The 25,672-nt window shown below is 34.9% G+C and overlaps 2 protein-coding genes across 2 annotated transcripts; both read left to right on the forward strand.

Annotated features, from left to right (window-relative positions):
• Positions 1-11,053: 11,053 nt before the first annotated feature.
• LOC132185526 (disease resistance protein RPV1-like) lies at positions 11,054-12,621 on the forward strand. The gene is made up of 3 exons (XM_059599290.1): positions 11,054-11,550; positions 11,686-12,444; positions 12,555-12,621. The coding sequence occupies exons 1-3, from the start codon at positions 11,054-11,056 to the stop codon at positions 12,619-12,621; spliced, it is 1,323 nt and encodes a 440-aa protein (XP_059455273.1).
• A 47-nt stretch (positions 12,622-12,668) lies between these two features.
• On the forward strand, positions 12,669-24,486 carry LOC132184878 (disease resistance protein Roq1-like). Its single transcript, XM_059598662.1, has 11 exons — positions 12,669-12,793; positions 14,477-14,749; positions 14,842-16,284; positions 16,395-17,595; positions 18,907-18,971; positions 19,092-19,397; positions 20,253-22,317; positions 22,545-22,602; positions 23,419-23,483; positions 23,590-23,809; positions 23,938-24,486. The coding sequence occupies exons 1-4, from the start codon at positions 12,671-12,673 to the stop codon at positions 16,917-16,919; spliced, it is 2,364 nt and encodes a 787-aa protein (XP_059454645.1). The 5' UTR covers positions 12,669-12,670; the 3' UTR covers positions 16,920-17,595; positions 18,907-18,971; positions 19,092-19,397; positions 20,253-22,317; positions 22,545-22,602; positions 23,419-23,483; positions 23,590-23,809; positions 23,938-24,486.
• The last annotated feature ends 1,186 nt before the right edge of the window (positions 24,487-25,672 follow it).

A 25,672-nucleotide genomic window follows, 5' to 3' on the forward strand; every position in this document is an offset into this window, starting at 1 on the left:
CAACTTGTTGATGTCTTCCATACTGGTCCCTGTAATGAGCATATCATCTACGTACATAAGTAGAATAATGTAAGAGTTCTTAAGACTCTTGACATAGCAGCAATGATCTGCATTGCATCTCGTGAACCCAGTACTACACATGAAACTATCAAACTTCTTGTACCATTGTCTTGGAGCTTGTTTCAGACCATACAAGCTTTTTCTCAGTTTGCACACTAAACTCTCCTTCCCCTGCACTGCGAATCCCTGTGGCTGCTGCATATAAATTTCTTCCTCCAACTCACCATGAAGGAACGCCGTCTTCACATCTAACTGCTCTAGATGTAAGTCCTCTGCCGCCACAATGCTCAGCACAATTCTGATGGTTGTCATTTTCACCACTTGAGAGAATATGTCTGTGTAATCAATTCCTTCTTTCTGCTGGAATCCCTTGACTACCAATCTTGCCTTGTAGCGTTTGCTACCATCATGTTCACCCTTTATTCTGAACACCCATTTGTTGTGCAAAGCCTTTTTATCTGCTGGCAACTCAGTCAGCTCCCAGGTCTGGTTAGTCAATAATGAGTCCATCTCATCCTTCATGGCTAACTCCCACTTGATTGAATCTTCAACCTTCAAGGCTTCAACAAACGTCTCTGGCTCACCGCCATCCGTTAACAAAATATGAAATAGGGAGGGTGAAAAACGCTGTGGAGATTTAATGGTTCTAGTAGATCTACGGACAGCCATTGTCGGTGTACCCTGTTCAGTCTCTTGATCTACTGTTTCTTCAACTTCTAGACCATCTTCAGTTTCTGAATCCTTATCAACTTCTGAATTCCTTTTCTGAGCTGGACCTTTAGAAATTCCATCTAGGTTGCTAAATTCAGGCTTCTCAGCCTCTGACTCTGTACTTACTGGTTCTGCACTTGAATTATTCTTATACACAACCATCTCATTAAAAGTAACATTTCTACTTCTAATGATCTTCCGGTTTTGATCATCCCAAAACCTAAACCCAAATGCCTCATCCCCATAGCCAATGAAATAACATTTTCTAGATTTAGCATCTAGCTTGCTACGAGCATCAGATTCAATATAGACATACGAAACACAACCAAAAACTTTCAAGTGAGAAAGATTTACCTCCTTTCCACTCCAGACTTCTTCAGGTAGTCTATGGCCCAAAGGAACTGATGGTCCTCTGTTTATTAAGTAAGCAGCAGTGCTTACTGCATCCGCCCAGAAAGTTTTCGGTAGTCCAGCATGCAACCTCATACTTCTTGCACGTTCATTGAGGGTCCTGTTCATGCGCTCAGCCACGCCATTTTGTTGTGGTGTCCCTGGGATAGTCTTTTCCATTCTAATCCCATTCACTGCACAAAATTGTTTGAAACTCCCGTCTTCGTATTCTCCCCCATTGTCTGATCTTAGACACTTCAATTTCAGACCAGTTTCTGTCTCTACCATGACCTTCCACTTCTTAAAAACTTCAAATACATCAGATTTAAGCTTTAAGAAGTAAACCTATACCTTCCTGCATGAGTCATCAATAAATGTGATGTAATACCGTGAGCCTCCAAGAGATGCCACTGGTGCGGGACCCCACAAATCTGTGTGTACCAACTCTAGCTTTCCCGGCTTTGGTGTTCTGCCAACCTTCGCGAAACTCACCTTCTTCTGCTTTCCTAGGATGCAGCCTTCACACAAATCAGACTTAACTGACTTCAGCTCTGGTAGTTTCCCCTTTGACAGAAGTACATTCATCCCTTTCTTGCTCATGTGCCCAAGCCTTAGGTGCCATAATTTTGAGTCAGCACCCGTATCTGCAACAGCAATTGTATCCCTGCTATTCGTCGTCATATAGAGAGTACCCGTCTTATGACCACGAGCCAAAATCCTGACTCCCTTGCTGACCTTCCACTTTCTACAGTGGAAATGAATTGAATGCCCTTCATCATCAAGCTGTCCTACTGAAATCAGGTTCTTTTTCAGCTCTGGGATATGTCTGACATTTTGCAGCTTCCATACCAAGTCATTGTGGACTCTAATGCGAACATTGCCTATACCCACAACATCCAGCGCCGTTCCGTTAGCCAAGTACACCTTCCCGAAATCTCCAGCAACATAATTTTCGAGAACTTCACGGATCGGTGTAGTGTGAAAAGAAGCTCCTGAGTCCAAGACCCAAGAATCAAGAGAACTGTCAACAGATAGAAGTAGGGCATCGTGCACTTCTTCTGTTGCCACAACATTTGCGGCGTCATTTTCGGTCTTCTTCTTCAGCTCTCTGCAGTTCTTCTTGAAGTGGCCTGTCTTGCCACAGTTCCAACACTCAGGTTGTCGTCTAAACCTGGATTTGCTCCTACCCTTCCTGGACTTAGATCTACCCCTCACAGAGTTTCTATCTTGTCCTCTGCCCCGAGTCTCGAGGTTTAATGCAGCACCAGAAGAAGTGGCTTCACCCGCATCTCTTCTGCGAACCTCTTCACTGAGAATCAAATCCCTGACGTCTTCATAGCTCAGTTTACTCTTTCCTACAGAGTTACTCACAGCCATCCTCACTGCTTCCAAGCTATTTGGCAAAGATGCCAAGACGATCAACACGCGAACCTCATCATCAAAATTAATTTCCACTGAGGACAATTGATTTGTGATGTTGTTGAACTCATTGAGATGATGTGCCACCGAAGCTCCTTCCGCCATCTTTAGGTTGAACAATTTTTTCATCAGATGCACCTTGTTGTTAGCCGAAGGCTTCTCATACATGCTTGACAAAGCCTTCATTAGACCTGGTGTGGTCTTCTCATTTACAAAGTTGTGTGCAACTGATTTTCACAGAGATTACCTGATAACTACTAGGGCTTTACGATCAAGCAAAGCCCACTCGCTATTATACATGTCGTCGGGTTGTTCTTCCAAAAGAGGTTGATGAAGATCCTTCCCATAAAGAATGTCTTCAATCTGTACCTTCCAATACCCAAAATCTTTGCCATCGAATTTCTCGATTCTCACCTTTCCTTCTTCACTTGCCATCGCTCCCACTCAAACCAACAGCTCTGATACCAGTTGTTAGGAAATTAATCCTATTTCCCACGACCCGTGAGATGCGAAAAATAAAAGAATGTGGAATAATAAAGATAAGCAATCATACACGACACAAAGATTTAAGTGGTTCGGCTTAACAAGCCTACATCTACTGGCGGAGACGACCCAGATAAATTCACTATCAAAAGATGAGTACAAGAGAGTAACAGGGTGAGAAAACCACTCAAACCCAAAGCCCGAAATATACCCAATTCTCACTTTGCCCAAAGGAGAATAGTAACAAAAAGGGAAAAAACAAACTCTCTCTTTTCTTGCTCTCACCTTTTCTTTCTCTCAATTGCTTTTGGGACACAAAAACATAAGGAGCTCATGCCTTTATATACTAGGCAAAGTCGGTGGAAATCTCCAAGAGCAAAGAGGAATCCCAATAAGTGTGGGACAAGCATTCCAACTCCAACTAGGAGAAGGAATCCAAGTACAAGACAAACTTGTAAACAAACCAAAACCGGTTGGGTCCCACCATAACTTTCAAGGCACGCATAACACATACTCACTTGTCTCTGTCCCATTTTGAATATTATTCCCAATAGCCTCTTGTTTTTGGATTGATATTTTCCTCTTTTTCTTGTAAGGTTCTCCCAAAAAAGCTGTGTTTACAATTTGTCAAAAGGACTACTTTGCTGGGTATTCCACTGCAGTGTCATGTTACACTGCTGGCTGGAATTGTGTGGAGCTTGTACTAGGTGGTCACATTGTGGGAATCCTCTTGGTAAGGATCATGAAGAGGAATTTCAATAGGAGAAGTGAGAGAAAACCAAGAAAGCGCCATTATCTCATGGTGTTTGTGTATATTGCATTACTCCTCTGCCTATCTTATTCGTTGGGGTCCCATTTCTTTAAATCGTTTACTCCCTTATTAGTTGCAGTTATAAGAGGATTCTTTGGTCTTTCATCATGCCATACGTCTGCTGTTAGTCGTCAGAGATTCTTTTCTCTTTATGAAGATCCTTAACTATGATGTTTGAAATAAGAAGGTAGATGCAGCATTCCGAGATGCTGAAGCAAAAGCAAGTGAGAGAAGTAGCAAATGTCCAATCTTCCTCTTCCTCTCGGTGTGTTGAAGTACATTTTTCTGCTACAATTCTTGTTAGCTAAATCACATGTTTCTTCATTTTCATATGGTAGAAACATGGTACAAATTACAATTAAATTGGATTTTTTCCCCCATTCTCTGATGTTGTTACCAGAGTACATAAATAAGCTAGCTTAATACTTTTGCTTAATTTTAATTTCATTGGAGACTTGTTTGCTAAAGAGCTAGCTAGATGCTTATGATAATATGGTCATGCTCTTGTGTAAAGTTATATTACTGTTACACCTATCCTTTTCTAACTCTCATTATTTCAGGTTAATGGAATTGGGCAGTTTTTGGGGAGTTGCTGAGATGATTGGGCGGGTGGACTTTGATGAAGACATGGACTTTTGGCAACTTGACATGTGGAATGGTTTCTTCCCAACAAAGTGGCTTCTTCTTAGGCATCAATGGGAAATAAGTCTACCTATCCAAGTCCGGTATGACATCCAATATATAGTTCAAAAAATAAACCTTTGTTGAAAAATTCTTTTAATTATACTGTTTTAGGGTTTTGGTGCTTGTTGAGAGCCACCCCATTCGTGCCTCTCACAGAAGGAAACCCACCTCCCCCCTTAAGTGAAGGGATGGGGTCTGCTGGTGGAGGCCAACGTCCAAGAGATTTTTTTTTTGTTCTTAATTTTTATTTTTACTTTTATTTTTTCCAAATACACTTGTTAAAATTTTACTAAACTAAATTTTCATGTATCACCCCATATGCAACACTTTTTTAAAATGTGGCCTCTACTAAATCAATTCTTAATTTTACACATTTTTCAAAATTCAAAACACTTCTCAAAACTATACCAAACATAACCACTCTCAATAATTTGTTATTCATTTTAGAATAACTAATAAATTTTTTTTTATAATTAATATTACAAAAGAGCTTAATAAATGGAATGCATTTAATTAAAAAGAAGGCCAAAATAACAATTTAGTCCCTGCAGTTAAATTTCATTAAACAATTAACGGATTTCATTAGTGTGTCACGTCAACACCAATAAAATGATGACACGTGTCACCCTTAATAAAAAAATATAAATATATTAAATATATAAAATGAAAAAACTAAAAAATTATTATTATTATTATTATTTTTTAAATAGTGGTCTGCCACCATCTTGGGGGAGGGAGTGGCGAGCCAATTGAGCTACCCATTTGAGATATACTATGTTAAATTATCATTTATTTCAAAAACTTAAACTAATAGAAAGAGGTAAATGTAATTATTTAATCCATACTTTAACAGTAATTTTTAGAGACAAGGAATTAACATGATATTAGAATAGGTTTTGAGTTTAAATATTATCTATGTAATTCATAATTCACTTTAATTAGATACCATGTTTTTTTTTTTTTTTTTTTGTTTATAACAAGATACTATGTGTTAGTTCTTACTTATTAAGTAAGAGTATTAGAATATTATTATTTAAATGATTAGTTAAATTTTTTTATTAATATAAAATTTTAAAATAAGTAATTATTTAAATAATAATAATCACTGCCTAATGAAATATTATTATAAGTGCAGTTGGTAAAAAGCCTCAAATTGGGGCTTGTGATTAAACGCACTTTTCAGCGTTTGAGAGGACAAAAAACACTTTGTCCAAAGAAACCGAAATGATCGATTTTTTCCGTGAAGATGCTTTTTGAAACCTAAAAGCTCTTTTGATACCCAAAACGCAATTCCAAACAAACTCTATATGTTCAGAATATAGACTTCAAAAGCATAGAGTTAAATGTAGGATGATTTTTTTTAAAAAAATAATAATATTTTTTTAATAAAAACTCCCGCGGTTGACAAGCTATCGTCTTTAAATAATATTTTTTTAATAAAGAGAAAGTAGAAAAGATAAAGAGGACTGAGAAAGAGGAGAGAAAAAAAAAATCAAAATAAAATAAAATCAAAATTCCTACAAGTTGTTATAGAAAACTTTCATATTTGAAAGTTCACATCAAGAAATTGTTAAAAAAAAATTGATTTTGGAAGGCCTGCTGAAAAATAAAAACAATACATAATAACTAAATTTAACTTTAAACACCGATACGAAGGGCCGGCGGAAGATGCTGAAGCTAATTTGGTTGGAGAGGGAGATGAGTAATTTGGTTGCATTGGATACCAATGCCCTCAGCTCATCTTTTTCCATCCAAAAAGTCTCTACACAGAAAGTCTAGTTTTGAGGCAATTTAATTCCTAGTTGAGCTTTCAACAACGTACATCACTGCAAATCCTGAAAAGATGTCTCCTCCAATAACTACGTCGTCAGCTTTAAGGAAGTTGCCAAGAAGTTGCTCTTTTTTGTTTTGACCAACTTGTATTCTTGGCTAGCGTTTCTTCTGCAATTCACCCTCAACCGTGGCCTTCCACGGAGTTTCTTCGTCTACATCTTCGTCTTCCAACGGTCAATGGAGTATCGTATCCCAATTCTCACCTCTTTGGTCAAAGGATAAAAGATATTGAGATTACAAATTTTTTAACTTTTAAGGCGTAACATTACACAAATTTTGACAACTCTAAACCCCATTTCCTTCTCTATGTTAGCATATATTGGAAGATTTTATTTTAGATATTTGATTCTAGGTGACCAAATTTGAATGCATTCAAATATGATACTATCTCCATATTTGTATTATTTTCATCGACCATAATTTTCTTAGAAAATAGATATTGTTATCTTGTAAATATCACCAACGAAATAAGAGAAAAATGTAATTATTTGGATTTTATCATATATAGACGTAGATTATAAACCGAACTACGTAAAAGTTAAAAAATTATTGGCAAAGTTTCAAGAAACATAACTTTTTATAGACCTTTGAATAAGCTTTCCAACGTACAAAACTTGCTTCCGTCCGATGTCATATAATCGCGTAGAGATACGACTTTTTCTCTAAGACGAATATAATGAAAAACTATAGGGAAAACTTCACTTTAATCCTTTGAACTTCTACCCGATTTTACAAACCCCCTTGAACTTCCAAATATCTCACTTTGGACCCCTGAACTTTCAATTTCTATCACTTTGGACCCCTCTGTTAGTTTTCAACGTTAAACCAAAACGGTTTGACTTTTTATGTCCATTATACCCCCACGTTAAAACTACACCGTTTTGGGCCCCAAAACTACAACACCCACCCAGCCCAAAATGACATCGTTTTGAGCATTAAAATTATTATTATTTTTTTTAAAAAAAAAGAAAGAAAATCGGGGTGGCTCCAACCACCCCCTTGGCCGGTCTAGGGGTGGTCGAACCACCCCTAGACTGGCCAAGGGGGTGGTTCGGCCACCCATGGAAGCCATAAAAAAAAAAAACAAAAAAAAAAACACCATTCACGGTTTTGGGCTTTTGGGGTGGCCAGACCACCCACAAGGGCCTAGGGGTGATTTCGGCCACCCCTTACGGCTGGTATTGGGGTGGCCGAAACCACCCCCAGGCCCTTGGGGGTGATCCGGCCACCCCCAAAAGCCCAAAACTGTGAATGGGGTTTTGTTTTTTGTTTTTTGTTTTTTTTTTTTTGGCTTTTGGGGGTGGCTGAACCAACCCCAAGGGCCTGGGCGTGGTTTCGGCCACCCCCATAACCCTTTTTTTTTTTTTTTCTTTTCTTTTCTTTCTTTTGTTTTTTTGGCCTTTAGGGGGTGGTTCGACCACCTCCAGATTGGCCATAGGGGTGGCTGGTGCCAAAAATGGGGTGGTCCGGTGTAACATCTCACCCCAATGACAAACAATATTGTCCGTTTTTGGCTCCCCTCGAACCAGACTTCCCAGGAGGTCACCCATCCTGCGGAGTTCTGATGGGATCATGACCATCACGGCTTTAAAACGCGTTGTTTGGGATCAGAAATACACAACAGCAGCATAGCAGAGCCCTTCTCACAACAATATTGTCCTCTTTGGCGCCTACCAGGAGTCGATCCCATGACCTCCTAGCATCTCTCAAGGCTTTGTTCCTCCCTAGCCACCACTAGGCTAGGAGAACACGTTGTTGTCATTAAGGGTGTAGTATACATTTAAGCACATCCTCATCTCCATACCTAGGCAATGTGAGACGTCACATCCGGCCACCCCATTTTGGCCAGCCACCCCAATTTTTCTTAGTTTTCTTCTTTTATTTTTTATTTTTTTTAATTTTTATAATATTTTGCCCTCTTTTTTTTAAAGAAAAAAAAAACAATTTTAATGCCCAAAACGACACCGTTTTGGACTGGGGTGTTTTCTTTTTATTATTATTTATTATTTATTTATTTTTTTTAATATTTGCATTTTCTTTTTCTTTTTTTTTTTTAAAGAAAAAAAAATTTAATGCCCAAAACGGTGTCGTTTTGGGCTGGGGGAGGGTGCTGTAGTTTTGGGCATTTTCGGAATTTCAAGTGGACTAGGTGGGGGTATAATGTGTATAAAAAGTCAAATCATTTGAGTTTAACGTTGAAAACTGGTCAAAAGTGATAGAAATTGAAAATTCAGTGGTCCAAAGTGAAAAAATTGAAAATTTAGAGAAGATTTATAAAATCGACTTAAAGTTTAAGGGGCCAAAATAAAATTTCCGCAAAATTATATACCCAACTAGGTCATTGCAGTCGCTTTGCAGGTCAGCAATTCTCATAGCGTTCTGTAACATGTTTTACACACAAAATCCCATACTGACATTGTCACGTCACAACATTAATATAAAATAAAAGGACTTCATGTCATCCATAACGATGATCACTTGCAAATAATGAACATCATGGGCCCATGCATGTCGAATTTAACATTAATCATAATATTGCATGGAGGACTTGAAGGGAGGAGTCTTGGTATCCAGGTAAACTTAACCCATTGATTTATTCTCATGGTCTACCTTTCTTTGATTTATTCTTGGTCAAAAAAGGAGATATGCATGTGCATGAAAAGTCGTCAGTGCTTTCAATATCACAACAATCTCATAAAAACTACAAAGTCTACAATGACTCTTAGAATTGGCTAAACATGTTCACATACAATTGTTTCCCCGTTGTAGAAAGACTGCAAGAAGGAAGTTGCCAAACAAGTTTCTTTAGATGCTCATAATAGAAGGAGAACATATGAGGTTAATCCCGCCTTGAGAAAAAAAAAAAAAAATGTAATTAGAGATTTTAAATACTATAATGTACTTTTTTAAAATTTTAAATATAATTTTTGGAAAATAATTTTCAATAAAAACATTTTTCAAAACAAAGCATAAACTGTTTTACAAAAAAAAAAAAACAATTTTTTTAGAAAACGTCCTACACACCATCGTAATCGAATATATGAAAACATATGCTCACTTTTCAGATGTGGAAGCTGGTCTTATTGTTTAAGAAAATAAATAAAAAATGGAAAAAAAGAAAAAATGAAGTGAAAACTGACATTGTGGTTTTAGGCCGCCCCTTCAATGTAGGCAAGTAGAGAGCCACCCCATTCTCGCAGAAGGAAACCCACCTCGCCCCTTAAGTGAAGGGATGGGGTCTGCTGGTGGAGGCCAACTTCCAAGAAATTTTTTTTGTTCTCAATTATTATTATTATTATTATTATTATTATTATTATTATTATTATTTTCCAAATACACTTGTTAAAATTTTACCAAACTAAATTTTCATTTATCAACCCACATGCAACACTTTTTTAAAATGTGGCCTCTACTAAATCAATTCTAAATTTACACATTTTTCAAAATCCAAAACACTACTCAAAACTATACCAAACATATATAGCGACTCTCAATAATTTGTTATTCATTTTACAATAACAAATAATAAAAGAAAAATCATGAATAATATTACAAAAGAGCTTAATAAATAGAATGCTTTTAATTAAAAAAAAAAAGAAGAAGCTAAAATAACAATTTAGTCCCTACATTCAACTTCTGTCAAACAGTTGACAGATTCTATTAGTATGCCACGTCAACAATAAAATGATGACATGTGTCGCCCTTCATAAAAAAAAAATATAAATATATTAAATATATAAAACGAAAAAACTAAAAACTTAATTTTTTTGAATAAAAAAAAAAAAGAGGGCAGCCACCATATTGGGAAATGGGGTGGTCAGTCAATTGAGCTATCCATTGAGAATATACTATGTTAAATTATCAATTATCTAAAAAAAAGTGAAATGGCAATTCTACCCTTATAAAATAAATGACCGGCTCCTCTCCATTTCCTTTGAAATGGAGAGGATCCTTGTCCATCAATTACTACACCATTTTCATTTAATTTTTAATTTCTAGAGATAAGTGGTTAACATGATATTAGAAGAGGTTTTGAGTTTAGATATTATCTATGTAATTCATTGTTCATTTTAATTAGATATTATATGTGTTAATTAGTTCTTACTTATTAAGTAAGAATATTGTTATTTAAATGATTAGGTTCAATTTTTTTATTAATCTAAACTTTTAGAATAAATAATAATAATCACCGCCTAATAAAATATTATTAAATGCACGTTCAGAAGGTAGGCTTCAAAAGCATAGATTTAAAGGTAGGATGATTTTTTTTATTTTTTTTATTTTTATATAAAAAAAAGTAGGAAGATTTTTATAATAAAAAAAGAAACCTATTTTCGGCAAAGGCTAATATTTAAATCCTCAATCTGCAATTATTTTCTTGTTTTCAAACAACTGATCCACTTGAACATCACTTTTAACGCGTGACGCTTTCTGTCTCTTTTTTTCATATTTGTTTTCACTTTTCATGTAGATAGAAAGGAAGTTGCCGAGAAGTTTTGCTCATTTTTCTTTTGACGCGTCACGTGTACGTGGGACCAACTTAGATTCCTTTCATATTATGCAACGCGGCATCCACTTTTCTATTTAACTTGCTTTTGCTCGCCCTTCTGCAATTCCCAGCTCAATTTTCTCTAGTAAATTAGCACTCATACAACTTCGTACATGGCCTTCATCGGAGATTCTTCCTCTTTCTCCTCTTCCGTCACCCGTCAATGGGCTCATGATGTATTCTTGAGCTTTAGAGGCGAAGATACTAGAAACAATTTTACTGCTCATCTATATGCAGCTCTGTGTCAAAATGGAATCAACACTTATATAGATAACGACCTCCAAAGAGGAGAGAATATTTCCCCAGCCCTTCTCAAAGCTATTGAAAAGTCAAGAATTTCAGTCATTGTACTCTCTCAAAACTATGCATCTTCCTCGTGGTGCTTGGATGAACTTTCGAAGATCCTTGAGTGTAAAGAAAGAAAGAGACAAATTGTTCTACCATTGTTTTACAAGGTAGATCCATCAGAAGTACGATATCAAAAAAATAGTTTTGAAAAAGCATTTGTCAAACATGAAGAAAGATTCAAAGATGATCAAATAAAGGTGCAAAGGTGGAAGACAGCCCTAACACAAGTAGCCAATTTGTCCGGGTGCGATTTAAGGAACAGGTATCTCTAACAACACTTTTTATTTTATCATAAATAATTTTAAATTCATTAAAACTTTCATTTACATTAAGCTCATATTTTGAAAATTAATCATTATTGACACAAAATGTAATTTTACATATTTTGTATTGGTAGGAATGAGCATGACTTTATTCAGGAAATCATTGAATGGGTGAATTTGATGTTAGTAAAAGAGACGACATATTTGCAAGTTGCCCAGTATCCAGTTGGAATAGAGTCTCGAGTACAAGATGTGAAGGCCCTTTTAGATATAAAGAACAAAGACAATAAATGCATGGTAGGGATCATCGGAACTGGTGGAATCGGTAAAACAACTCTAGCCAAAGCCATCTACAACTCGATAACTTCTCAATTTGAAGGTAGTTGTTTTCTTGAAAACATTAGAGAAAATTCCAGCCAAAAGAATGGTTTGGTCAATTTACAAAATAAACTTTTATCAAAGATCTTAAGAGGTTCAAGTCAAATGGTTGACAATGTTGATCAAGGTGTTACTTTGATAGAGAAGAGGCTTCACCTAAAAATGATACTTTTAGTTCTTGATGATGTGGATGAGTTAGTCCAATTAGAAAGGTTAGCTGGAAAAATTGATTGGTTTGGCTTAGGAAGTAGAATCATTATAACAACAAGAAATAAACATTTACTTCGTGCACATGATCGAGTTGATTCAATTTACCATGTTAATGGGTTGGGTAAGTATGAGGCTCTTCAGCTTTTTAGTTGGAATGCCTTCAAAAGTGACAAACCTAATGGCAATTATGTTGAAGTCATAGAAGATGCAATACGTTATTGTGGTGGATTGCCACTAGCTTTAATAGTGCTCGGCTCTACTCTAAAAGGTAGAGACATACTCTATTGGAAAAGCAAATTGGACGAGTACAAAATAATTCCTAACAGTGGTATCCAAAAAATACTTAGAATAAGTTATGATGGGTTGGATGAAAATGCAAAGAATATTTTTCTTGACATAGCCTGTTTCTTCAAAGGACATCGTGTAGAATATGTTCGAGAAATGATAGACGGTTGTCGTTTCCACTCAGACAGTGGTATTGATGAACTAAAGGATAAGTGTCTCATAACTGAGGTTCGGGGATCATTCAGGATGCATGACTTGCTGCAAGAAATGGGTAGAGAAATTGTTAGGCAAGAATCACCCAAAGAACCTGGCGAACGTAGTAGGCTATGGTTTGATGAAGATGTTCGTTATGTCCTAGAAGAAAATACGGTAAGAATTTTGTTAAAAATACCTTTAAATTTTACATTTGTTTATGTTCCATTAGTTAAGCTACTAGAAAATATTGAGCTTTTTTTTTTTTTTTTTTTTTTTTTTCAAAAAAAGGCTAAAAAGTTACGTTCAAATATATGTACGTGGATACATATATGTTCCAGAAAAGAATCCAATAAGTCGAGTGAATTTAATTTCAAAACTAAATTAAAATTATACCAAAATTACAATGGAGTCCGGTTGGTTGTGTTTTTGTAAAACCATTTGTAAAATTGTTTCCTAGATAGTTAATTTATCACGACCTCTCTTGTGATTTTGCAAAATAACAATTTTCTTGAAGTTGATGTTTTATGGGACTTCAAGGGCTGGATATTCATGTAAAAATAGTGATACTCGTAAAAGAAGGAGAACATGTGATGTGAGGTTAATCCCTCCTTGAGAATTTTTTTAATGAGCTTTTTTATTAGTTTAAATATAAGTTTTGGAAAATAATTTTTTTTTAATAAAAACACATTTTTTAAAAAACAAACCATAAATTATTTTGTAAAAAATTAATTAATTTTTTTTAGAAAACGTTCTAGACCTTTATAAAATACAAAAAACACAGGCTCACATTTTCAAGTGTGGAGGTCTTACTATTTATTACTTGCCACTCGCACCTTCCCCCTTCTGTGAACAATTTTTTTTTTTTTTTTTTTTTTTGCTTTTCACTTTTTTGTTTAATTTTTTCTTCGTTTTGAAAACTCTTTTTCATTTTTGGTTTTCATATAATATTTTTAATTATGAATGAACAAGTTTCTATTTGTGGACAATTAATAGATACAACATTTCTCAAATTTTATTGTTTTAAAAACTCTTTTAAAAAATCTAAAATCAAAACACAACTTTACTAAATAAACATGCCCTTAATTTACTACTTATTTGGTAAATTTTTCGAAAATTTTTCAATTCTAAAACACTGGCAGTTGTGCAGTTGCCACCATGCTGCCAGATAAACACTGCGGTGGTAGCCTGCCACCGTGGAGCAACATTTTTTTTTAAAAAAAATATATATATAAAAATTAATTAATTTTTCGTTTTATTTTGTAAAAATTTCATTATAATTTTCTTTACTGAATCCCAAATACAGTATTTTTTTTAAAAAAAAACGTGACCACACCAAATTAATTCTCAATTTTTTTTTTTTTTAAAACCGAAAATCATTTTCAAAACTTTACCAAATGGGCTGCCTCTCTCAATGATTTGTTATTCATTATACAATAACAAGTAAATGATACTTGACTAATAATATTACAAAAGAGCTGAACAAATGGAATGCTGAAAAAAATAAAATCAGCATGGATATTAATGGTAACTCCTTTTATTATTTCAAAGATATGCCCAGCTTTTATGAGTATCTTAATTTTTATTTTTTGAACGAGGGGGTAATATTCTCATTATGTAAATAAATATATATAAAAAAAAAATATGAAAGCAATATACAAAGACAAAGCAGATAGATTATAAGCTTCTTTCTTTTTACCAAGTAATAAATGCATATATCTATATACATATAAAAAATAGAAATAAATTTTATCATGACTAAAATTATAGTTCTAGTAAATGCTAAAATATGGAGTTAAAATATGGAGAATTTTATGTTATGATTTTGTGGATACACTTAACTATACATTGTCTTGTTAGGGAACAAACAAAGTTGAGGGCATATTGATAGATTTGCCTGAACCAGACTTGATATACTTGAGTCCCAAAGCCTTTAAGAAGATGAAAAGACTCAGGCTACTTATAATCCGCAATGCACATCTTTCTAAAGAGCCTAATTTTCTCTCTAATGAGTTAAGAGTGATAGATTGGGTTGAATATCCCGGAGAATATTTTCCATCCAATTTTCGTGGAAAGAACCTTGTGATTTTAAGAATGGCTCATAGTCGCATCAAGATATTGGAGGGAGTTCAGGTAAAATTTTTTATTTTAATATTTGTGTTTTTAAATTCTGCTGTAAACTTCTTTCAAATTTCAAACTAATTTATTTCCTTTTTTCTTGGCAGCAATTCCAAAACTTGACAACTATGAATTTCTTTAAGTGTAAATTCCTTGAACAAATTCCTGATGTTTCAAGGATCCCAAATTTAGAGTCGTTGAAACTTGTTGATTGCGAAAATCTAGTTGAGGTTCATAAATCTGTTGGATTCCTTGATCAACTTGTTGAGTTGATCATTATATCTTGCTCTAATCTTAGAAGATTTCCGAAAAGGTTCAAGTTGAGATCTCTAAAATATCTCAAATTTTTTGGTTGTTCAATGCTCAAGAACTTTCCTGAAATTGAGTGTCAAATGGAATGTTTAGAGGATATCTACTGTTATGATACTGGTATAGAAGAACTGCCTTCATCTGTTGGCTGCCTTGTTGGACTTAAAAAATTACATCTAGACAATTCCCAAAACCTTATGAATTTTCCAGATAGCATTTATCAATTGCAACATTTAGAGGAACTTTCTTTCCATGATTGTTATAGTTTAAAAGAACTTCCTTCATCCACTGGGTACTTAGGTAGGATAAAGGAATTAAATCTATACAGTTGCACAAATCTTACGAATTTTTCAGGCCCAAATTTCTTAAGGGCACTTGGTTGTGGCTCCATGTTGTACCGTTTAAATCTATCAGGGAGTGGTATTGTTACCCTTCCTCGATGTATCGAAATTTTTGTTGGATTGAAGGTCCTTTCTTTGAATGAATGCAAGCACCTTCGAGAAATTCTAGGACTTCCACCAAATATAGATAAGGTGAGAGCCAGAGGGTGCGCGTCGCTGGAAATATTTTTAGAAGGAATTAGAAGATCTCAATTGTTTAATACAGAGGACCCACCAGAGCTTGTGGGGGTTGGAACTGAAATTCCAGCACAACAATCATTGAGAGAGCTAGATTTATCAGGTAGCGCTATTGTTAGCCTTCCTACATGGTTCAACAGATTTGTCAAATTGGAGGAGCTTCGGTTGGAAAATTGCAAGCGACTTCAAAAAATTCTAGGACTTCCACCAAATGTAATAAAAGTGTCTACTTGGAATTGCTTGTCATTAGAAGTATTTTTAGGAGAAGCTAGAAGATGTCAACTGTTTAATACATGTGTCCCACCAGATCCTTTGCGGGTTGAAATGGTATCTTTGGCACTAAAGCCATTCGAACAGAAGTTTCAACTTGAATGCTCGTTCAACAATTTGGAACATCTAGATCTAAGCGGTAGCGCTATTATTAGCCTTCCTACGTTCAACATATTTGTTAGGTTGAGAAGCCTTAACTTGAAATGTTGCAAGCAACTTCGAGAAGTTCCAGAGCTTCCACGAAATATAGAGTATGTATATTTGGGTCGATGCACTTCATTGGAAAGACTTCCATTTAATAATATATACGATTTACCAAAGCTTCGCTGGATTGACTTCTCCGATTGCTCTGAACAGATAGGGAATGCTGTACACAATCAATTATTCAGTGAGGTATCTCTTTCTCTCTCTCCCCCTCTCTCTCTCTCTCATATATGTACATGTTAGTGTGTGTCTTGATTTGTAGGTTGTATCAATGAAAATTTGTCATATCCGTGTAACAGGGACATCCTAAGGTCTATGGATTTCAGTGTATATATCCAGGAAATAGGATTCCAGATTGCTTCAGCTATTGTAAAGAGGTTTCAAATACTAATTTTTGTAAAATAGATACCAGGCCTCTACATTTTGATTATGAGAATGCAAGATTTGCTTTCTTTGCTGTTATTAGAAAGATGGATGGACAAGATGAAGGTTTTTTTCAGATTGATGTTAAATTCTTGAATAATGGTCAAAAAATCGAACGTGATTCCTCTACAGTGACATATGCGTCAGCCAAGTCAGATCATGTATGGTTAAATTACAGAGGTTCATACCATTCTCATCTAAAGACGGATAATCTTCAAGTTATATTTGAATTAAAGAATCAATTCAGGGTTCTTTCAGCATCAGGGTTCTTTAAAAGTTGTGGATTCCATATAGAAGATAGATATGAAGAGAAAGCGACAAGTTTAATGGATGGTGTTCAACTTTCTAAGAGACGCCGTGATGATGATGATGCTGGCAACATAGAACCCAATTGGTACTGACAACAAAAGAGGCATTCTTCGCTCCAGAAAATTTTATAGCTGCTGAGATCTGAGAATGTAAATAATCTCAAGCAAACTTTAAAAGGTAAGACATGAAATGCTTTTCAACGCCCTTGTGGTGGACTCTACCTTCATTGTATAAAGCCCATAATTACAAGCACCAGCTCATGTACTCTGACTTTTGCTAAGGAATTTCAGATGTCTCGATATGCCTCTTGGTGAATTTAAATTCAAGAATCCTTCAGCATCTGTGTTCTTTAAAAGTTGTGGATTCCATATATAACATAAAATATGAAGAGAAAGTTATAGGTTTAATGGATGGTGTTCAACTTTCTAAGAGATGCCGTGATGATGATGATGGCAACATAGAAATCCAATTGGTAACCACAACAAAAGAGGCATTCGTCGCTCTAGAAAAATTTATAGCTATTGAGATCTGAGAATGAAATGATCTGAGAATGTAAATAATCTAAAGCAAACTTTAAAAGGTAAGACATGAAATGCTTCTCAACACCCTTGTGGTGGACTCCACCAACATGGCAAACTCGTCCTTCCTTGTGTCAATCTCATAATCACAGGCACTAGCTTGTGTACTCTAACTTTCGCTAAGGAATTTCAGATGCAGAGGATATGCCGCCTTCTAAGGAATTAGAACTTGGGACAGAGTTATAATAAGGTAAGTGCTTCACTCATTACAAGTGAATTTTGATTGTACACATATTATTGCTTCTTACCCCTTGAAATTCAAAGCATGGTGTAGAAATTAATATTGTGAAACCTTAGGTCAAAGGATTCAACCAGTCGTGTGTTTTGGTATGAATGTTCTTGAATGGCATTTATGTTGATTGTGGCGGATTGGGTTTGTATGTGTTTCATTGCACCTTCTTGCCTATTTTTTTTTTTTTCTTGCTCTTACCCATGTTGGTTTCACAACCTGGCTCATCCACTTGAGCATTTTTATTACCCTTTGAAATTAATATTGCTTTATTTGAGGGACTAGTTCCTGCTTTTATAGTTTTTTGCTTTATTATTTTTGTGGCATATTTTAAGTTTGTGCGAAATGCAGGATTTGCGTAATGTGGCAAATTTCACATACTGCAAATTTCATGTTAGTGGTGTTACTCTCCAATCCATAGCCTCTCCTAATAATTCTTTCTTGTAAAGTGTTTAAGGTAAAATTTTCCAAGCGATTGTAAAATTTCTTAGTTCTAAAATTCCCAAGAGAATTTTGTTGCAAGAAACTGACTTGCGATTCTTAGTTAAATGTTTAGCAACTCTAAATCCTATGGTCATACTTTCTCTCTGTCATGGAGTATGCCACTTTAATGAGACTCAAATTACAATTAGTAATGGTGACTTCTCCATTTTCTTGTTTTATTTGTGTTAGCATTATGCAATTTTATAATCATGGCCATGCTCTTTAGTAAGATTGGAATTGACACAACTCAAAGATTTGGTTATTCATGCAATTTTGCTTAATCAGTTCTTGGATGAAAATTTAGTTTTTGAGGCCTTATAGGTTAGGGATAAAGTTTAGATGAACATAAACTTTGCTAAAATTATTCTTTTACTTCAAGGTTTAGTTAAATTTTTCACATATTTGCCTTTTCCTGTCTTTATTTCATTCTTTTTCTCCATTTTTTCTTAAAATCAAGCAACAACTTGATAGAGAAAATCAGTTGTTCTAACATAAAAGGTCACTATGAACTAATTGATAAAGGATCCTAGTATGATATCTATTGGTGTGTCTTTTTTTTTTTTTTTTTTGATTGATAAGTAAATACATGGTTGATGAATTTTGGTATCATGATCTCACTTTGTATCCTATTCTTAATGGGAAAGGAAGTGCTATTCCTTTGAATCATGATCTTCATGTTGCTACACGTCCTTGGAGATTACCTTTCAGTGTAAAACTTAACAATTTAGAATTAGCTGGTTTTCTATTCATTTTTAGAGTGAAAATTTTGTTTATTCTGTCATTTTGCAGGATATAATGGATCCTTAGATCAGTTGGATGATCATTATAATCTTCATGTGGATGGTTCTCATACAGTATGTTCTCATCCATAGACTTTGTGGAAATTTCTAATGAATCTGATGTATATCCTGCAAATGTTTACATACAAATGTGGCATTACTAATTGAAATTGGTGACTGTTACATTCTGGATAGGAGGTTGCTCGAGGTCTAGGGTATGCAATCTGACAATGGTTCACTGGTCTATTGCCTGCCTAGCTATAACCCATCAGCTTCTGGGACTCTTGTGGGTCAACAACAATATTTTCCTTTCTCAGGATATGTTCAGCAACATGTCTCCTGTGGATCATAAGCTTTTCTATTCATTTTTAGAGGGAAAATTTTGTTTACTCTGTCTCCTATGGATCAGAAGCTGTGCCTTGTTATTTATGGATGCAACACTTGCTGGGGATGTTCCATGTGCAATCACTGCCGGTTTTGTAAATACACAATGTGCTTCAGGTTGGACTATTTTTTCCAAGTCAAACGGCTTAAACTCTATGAAAATAAATGGCAACACTGCTAATAAATTTTTCAAAGTCTATTCCTCATACAACACCTATCGCTATCAGAACACTGAACAAGGTACTGCATTAAAAGTTCATAGTAATTTTGAAGTTTCATGGTATTTGTGTGTGTATTGCATTACTGCTCTACCTATGTGATTCGTTGGGGCCCCATTTCTTTAAATCATTTACTCCCTTATTAGGTGCAGTTAGAGAATTCTGTTGTGTTTCGACTTGCCATACGTCTGCTGTTAGTCATCAAAGATTCTTTTATGTTTATTGAGAGGAAATACTTTGAAATTCAAAGTATGGTGTAGAAATTAATATTGTGAAACCAATCGTGTGTTTTGGTATGAATGTTCTTGAATGGCATTGATGTTGATTGTGGCAGCGTGGGTTTGCATGGGTTTCATTGGTGGCAATGATTTTAGATGGGTTTCATTGCAGCTTCTTGCCTGATTTTTTTTTTTTTTTTTTTGTTTTCTTTTTTTATTCTTTATTTTATTTTATTTTATTTTTTTAATTTTTTTTTCAATAAGCTATCTTTGCAACAAATAAGATGCTTCCCTTCCTTAGGTGGTCTGTCTTTTTAATTGGTTTCTTGCTCTTAGCCATGTTGGTTTCACAACCTGGCTCATTCACTTGAGCATTTTTATTACCCTTTGAAATTAATATTGCTTCATTTGAGGGACTAGTTGTTTTTTGCTTTATTATTTTTGTGATAAATTCGTCAGCAATGATAAATAATATTGGAGGACCTGTTAGGCATATTTTAGGATTTCATTTTTCTCTGGGTTTGTGTGTTACGCAGGATTTGCATAATGTGGCAAGAAAGTCAGATGCTGCAAATTTCACTTCAAATTTCATGTTAGTGGTGTTACTGTCCATAGCCTTTCAATTATTCTTTTTTGTAAAATGTTAAGGTAAAATTTTCCTACTGATTATAATTGAATTTTGTGGCAAGGAACTGACATGCGATTCTTAGTTAAATGTTTAGCAACTCTAAATCCTTGTTTGACTTATAGTAGGAGTCGAGGACCAACATGTAAAATGAGAGTTAAGCTTCTATATAAGGAACAAAGCACAAGGTGAATTTGTGTGTGCCAAATGTGAATATATGTGAGCACCAAAGGGAGGAGAAAAAGAGAGAATTTGAGAGAGTGGGTACAAGGGCTGCTGCAGTGTTTTTTTTTTCTTGGTGGTTTTTGGAGGAGCCAAGAACAAGTGATTAAAAAAAAAATGTGCTGCAGAGTGAGAGAAGAAAATAGAGATCAGCCGCCATCTGTTTCAGCAAAAGAAGAGTTTGTACATCTGTCTTTTGTATTCTATTTTGAGAATAATCTCTCTTGTGTGATAGTAAGATTTGGGTGTATTGGGGCTTTGGGATATGAGTAATTTTCTCTCTACTATTTTGTACTCCATATTTTGATAGTGGATTTTCTCCGAGTCGTCTCCGCCAGTGGATGTAGGCTAGTTAAGCCAAACCACTTAAATCTTTCTGTCGTGTGTGATTGTTTATCTTTGTTATTTTGCATTCTTCTTAATTTTCGCATTTCACGAGTCTTGGGAAATATGATTAATTTCCTAACATGCTTGTCATTGGAAGTATTTTTAGGAGAAGCTAGAAGATCTCAATTGTTTAATACATGTGTCCCACCAAATCCTTTGAGGGTTAGAACGGTATCTTCGGCACTGCAACCATTGGAAAAAAAGTTTCAACTCGAATGCCCTTTCAACAGTTTGGAACAACTACATCTATGTGATAGCGCTATTATTAGCCTTCCTACATTGTCGAACAGCTTTGTTCGATTGGTATTGCTTAACTTGAAACGTTGCAAGCAACTTCGAGAAGTTTTAGAGCTTCCACAAAATATAGAATATGTAGATTTGGGTGGATGCACGTCATTGGAAAGACTTCCATTTAATAATATATACGATTTACCAAAGCTTCGCTGGATTGACTTTTCCGATTGCCCTGAACATATAGGGAATGTTGTACACAATCATCTATTCAGTGAGGTATCTCTCTCTCCCTCTCTCTCTCTCTCTCATATATGTTGATGTTAGTGTGTGTCTTGATTTGTAGGTTGTATCACTGAAAATTTGTCATATCCGTGTAACAAAGACATCCTAAGCTCCATTACTTTGAGTGTATATATCCGGGAAATAGGATTCCAGATTGCTTCAGCTATTGTAAAGAGGTTTCAATTACTCATTTGTGTGAAATAAATACCGGGCCTCTACATTTGGATTCAGAGATTACAACAATTGCTTTCTTTGCTGTTATTGGAACGAAGGATGATGGACAAGATGAACATTTTTTTTCATATTAACGTTAGAGTCTTCAATATTAATGATAACTAACCTATTCTTGTTCCTTTATGGAGACATATGAGTCAGTCCAGTCAGATCGTGTATGGTTAAATTACAAAGGTTCATACCATTCTCTGCAAAAGATGGATCATCTTTGAGTTAAATTTCAATTCACGCATCCTTCAGCGTCGGTGTTCTTTAAAAGTTGTGGATTCCATATAGAACAAAGATATGAAGAAAAAGATGATGACGATGGTGATTGCAAAATAGAATCCAATTGGTAACCACAATGAAAGTGGCATTCTTCGCTCCAGAATATTTGATAGCTACTGAGATCTGAGAATGTAAATCATCTCAAGCAAACTTTAAAAGGTAAGACATGAAATGCTTCTCAACACCCTTGTGGTGGACTCTACCAACATGGCAAACTCATCCTTCATTGTGTCAATCCCATAATTACAGCCACCAGCTAAGTAGTTTCAGATGCAGAGGATATGCCTCTTGGTGAATCGCAATTACATCAATCAAATCACCTCCATAACTTAGGACGGTATTATAATAATGTAAGTGCTTCACATATTACAAGTGAATTTTGGTTGTACACATAATATTGCTTCTTTAGCCATGCTGGTTTCACAACCTGACTCATCCACTTGAGCATTTTTATTACCCTTTGAGATTAATATTGCCTTATTTGAGGGACTAGTTCCTGCTTTTATAACTTTTTGCTTTATTATTTTTGTGGCATATTTTAGGATTTCATTTTGCTTTGGGTTTGTGAGTTATGCAGGATTTGCATAATGTGGTAGGCTGTTCACATGCATGCTGCAAATTTCATGTTAGTGATGGTACTCTCCATAGCCTCTCCTAATAATTCTTTTTTGTGAAGTGTTTAAGGTAAAATTTTCCAAGCGATTGTAATTGAATTTTGTGGCAAAAAACTGACTTGCGATTCTTAGTTAAATATTTAGCAACTCTAAATCCTATGCTCATACTTTCTTTCTTTCACGGAGCATGCCACCTTAATGAGACTCAAATTACAATTAGTAATGGCTACTTCTCTGTTTTCTTGTTTTATTTGTGTTAGTATTATGCAATTTTGTAATCATGGCCCTGCTCTTTTGTGTTAGTATTATGCAATTATGAAGAATGACATTTCTTGATTGAAGTTGGTACTACAATATAAGGTTGTCAGGTGAAAAAAGTATGTGGAGGTACAAAAGAGTTTCATCACTATCCAAACCAAAGTTGTTGTGCTTCATTTTCTTATGGCTTGTGAAACCTTCTAAAAGAGGTATAAATAAATGGTTTGAAATACTGCTCTCTAAAGCACATACTTCCTTCTCTCTGTCCCATTTTGAATACTAATCCAATAGCCTTTTGTTTTTTGATTGATAAGTAAATACATGATGAATTTTTGTGTATATAACATCTGAAACCCTTCATTATAGATATATGCACAGAAATAAGCTTTTCCCCTTTGTTCCACATTCTCTACTATTAAAGTTTTATCTGAGCATGGAGATTTGCGAGGTATTCCCATTTTGATTGTTCAATTTGCTGTTTGATGTGGAACATTTTAGTATAAAACTCAATAATTTAGAATTAGCAGGTTTTGTATTCAATCTTAGAGGTAAAATTTTGTTTATTGTGTCATTTTGCAGGATATAATGGATCCTTAACTCAGTTGGATGATCATTATAATCTTCATGTGGATGGTTCTCATACAGTATGTTCTGATCCATATACTTTGTGTAAATTTCTAATGAATCTGATGTATATGCTGCAAATGTGGCATTACTAATTAAAATTGGTGACTGTTACATTCTGTATAGGTGGTTGCTCGAGGGTATGCAATCTGACAATGGTTCACTGGTCTATTGCCTGCCTAGCTATAACCAATCTACTTCTGGGACTCTTGTGGGTGCTGATTGGGCTGGTGGACTTTGAAAAAGACATGGACTTTTGGCAACTTGACATGTGGAATGGTTTCTTCCCAGCTAAGTGGCTTATTCTTAGGCATCAATAGCAAATAAGTCGACCTATCCAAGTCAGGTATGGCATCCAAAATATGGTTCAACCATTGTTGAAAAATTCTTTTAATTATACTGTTTTAGTTTGGCTCTTGTTGATAGGCATGTACAGTGGTTATAAACTTCATCATTTTCCTCTTTTTCTTGTAGGGTTCACCTAGAAGCTTTGGGAATCCTTCTGCATATAGGAATTTTCTGTTGTGAATTACTTGAATTCAAGTCAAGACAGTGGTGCCCAGTTGTTTTCTAATCCCATCAGATGTTGGACTTGTGCTTTGCTGACTTGGAGTTTCTATTCCAAATTGATTTTGGAATTTTGTCACCTTTTGGACTCTTCTTGGTTTCCTTCTCCATGTCAATGTTGGAGTCCTTGTTTTCTAACCGATATTGAGCTTCTATAAAAGGGATCTTAGAGAAAAATAGCCGTTAGAAAATCTCGTCAATTTTTTATTTTTTTATTTTGTGTGAGAGTAAGATTTGGTTATATTGGAGTTTTTAATAGTTTTCTCGTCTTGTTACACTTTTTTGGGAAATTGGTGTATTGCGGGGTTTGAGTGGTTTTCTCGTCTTTTTACACTTTTGTTCTCTACTCTATTTGTTGATAGTGAATTTTCTTTTGGTGGCCTCCGCCAATGGATGTAAGTTTGGTAAGCTGAACCACTTAAATCTTAGTGTCGTGTGTGAATGATTTTTGCTTTATTTTTATTTCTTGCATCTGGTCTTGAAAAATATGATAAATTTCCAAACATTTTCTTTGGAAAGATCATGAAGCCATTCTACCGTAAAATCCTTAAAATTTGAGCAAATAAATAGTGTGGATTTTGTTATTTTAATATGGGTAACTTATTGACTCTTACTATTTCTCTAATATTTATCACTTTAAATTTTGTCGTCTTAATACTTATCACTTGAGAGATCATGAACTTTTTTACTCTGTTATATCTTAATAAAGTTATATGTGACTAAAATAATGACCATAATGAAACTAGTTTCTCCATAATGAAACTATTATGTTGAAACACTATAATTTTCAACTTTTTTAATATTTATTTTATCTTGTATAAATATTTCTCAATTTTTAGTTTTTTTTAAAAGCATTTCTCAAATTTTACCAAACTAATTTTTATTTGAGGAGCCATGATGCAAATGTGGCACCTACCAAATCAATTCTCAATTTTACCCTTTTTCAAACTTATTTTCAAAATCTAAAACACTTATCTTACCAAATACGCAGCCACTTTGAATAATTTGTTATTCATTTTTGCAATAACTAATAAAAGAAATTTGAGGAATAATATTACAAAAGAGCTGAATATGCTTTTAATTAAAAAGAATAAATAAATCATCAATGGTAACTACCCCAATAATCCTATCGTCATAGTTTCTATCTGTCATGTAGTAAGCCATCTTAGTTAGACCCAAATTACAATGGGTAATGGCTACTTCTCTGTTTTCCTGTTTTATTTATGCAAGTATTATGCTAAGGCATTTCCGGGAAATAAGAATTCAAATTGCTTCCGACATCATAAAGAGGTTTCAAATACAAATTTGTGCAAAATAGATATCAATAATCTTGTACATTTGGATTCGGAGAAGACATGATTTGCTTTCTCTGCTGTTATTGGAACAGAGCATGTACAAGATAAGCATTATTTTCAAATTCTCATTCTTCTTCCTCAATAAAATCCTGCGGCTATGAGTTCAGGTTGGTACGTAGGCTCTGTTGATGATCAGGAGTTCTGGGTGCGCACATGTTGGAGGGCTTCACCAGCTTTAAATTTGGAGGAAATATAGAGTTTTCTATAATCTTCATACGTAAAAGGGGCGTAGAGACGCGGGTGTTGAGAGTCGACGAGTTGAGGTGGGGCTTCAACTGCTGCCTCCT

The sequence above is a fragment of the Corylus avellana genome, chromosome ca6 (assembly GCF_901000735.1).
Source record: "Corylus avellana chromosome ca6, CavTom2PMs-1.0".
NCBI classification, from domain to species: Eukaryota; Viridiplantae; Streptophyta; class Magnoliopsida; order Fagales; family Betulaceae; genus Corylus; species Corylus avellana.

Bases quoted from the DNA above. Each gene is read 5' to 3' on its own strand.
- LOC132184878 (XM_059598662.1), top strand. From the start codon at position 12,671: ATGCATGACTTGCTGCAAGAAATGGGTAGAGAAATTGTTAGGCAAGAA. The intron at 14,750-14,841 runs GTAAAATTTTTT...TTTTCTTGGCAG, and splicing joins AGATATTGGAGGGAGTTCAG to CAATTCCAAAACTTGACAAC. The intron at 16,285-16,394 runs GTATCTCTTTCT...TCCGTGTAACAG, and splicing joins ACAATCAATTATTCAGTGAG to GGACATCCTAAGGTCTATGG.
- LOC132185526 (XM_059599290.1), top strand. From the start codon at position 11,054: ATGGCCTTCATCGGAGATTCTTCCTCTTTCTCCTCTTCCGTCACCCGT. The intron at 11,551-11,685 runs GTATCTCTAACA...TTGTATTGGTAG, and splicing joins GGGTGCGATTTAAGGAACAG to GAATGAGCATGACTTTATTC. The intron at 12,445-12,554 runs GTACAAAATAAT...GTTTCTTCAAAG, and splicing joins TGGAAAAGCAAATTGGACGA to GACATCGTGTAGAATATGTT.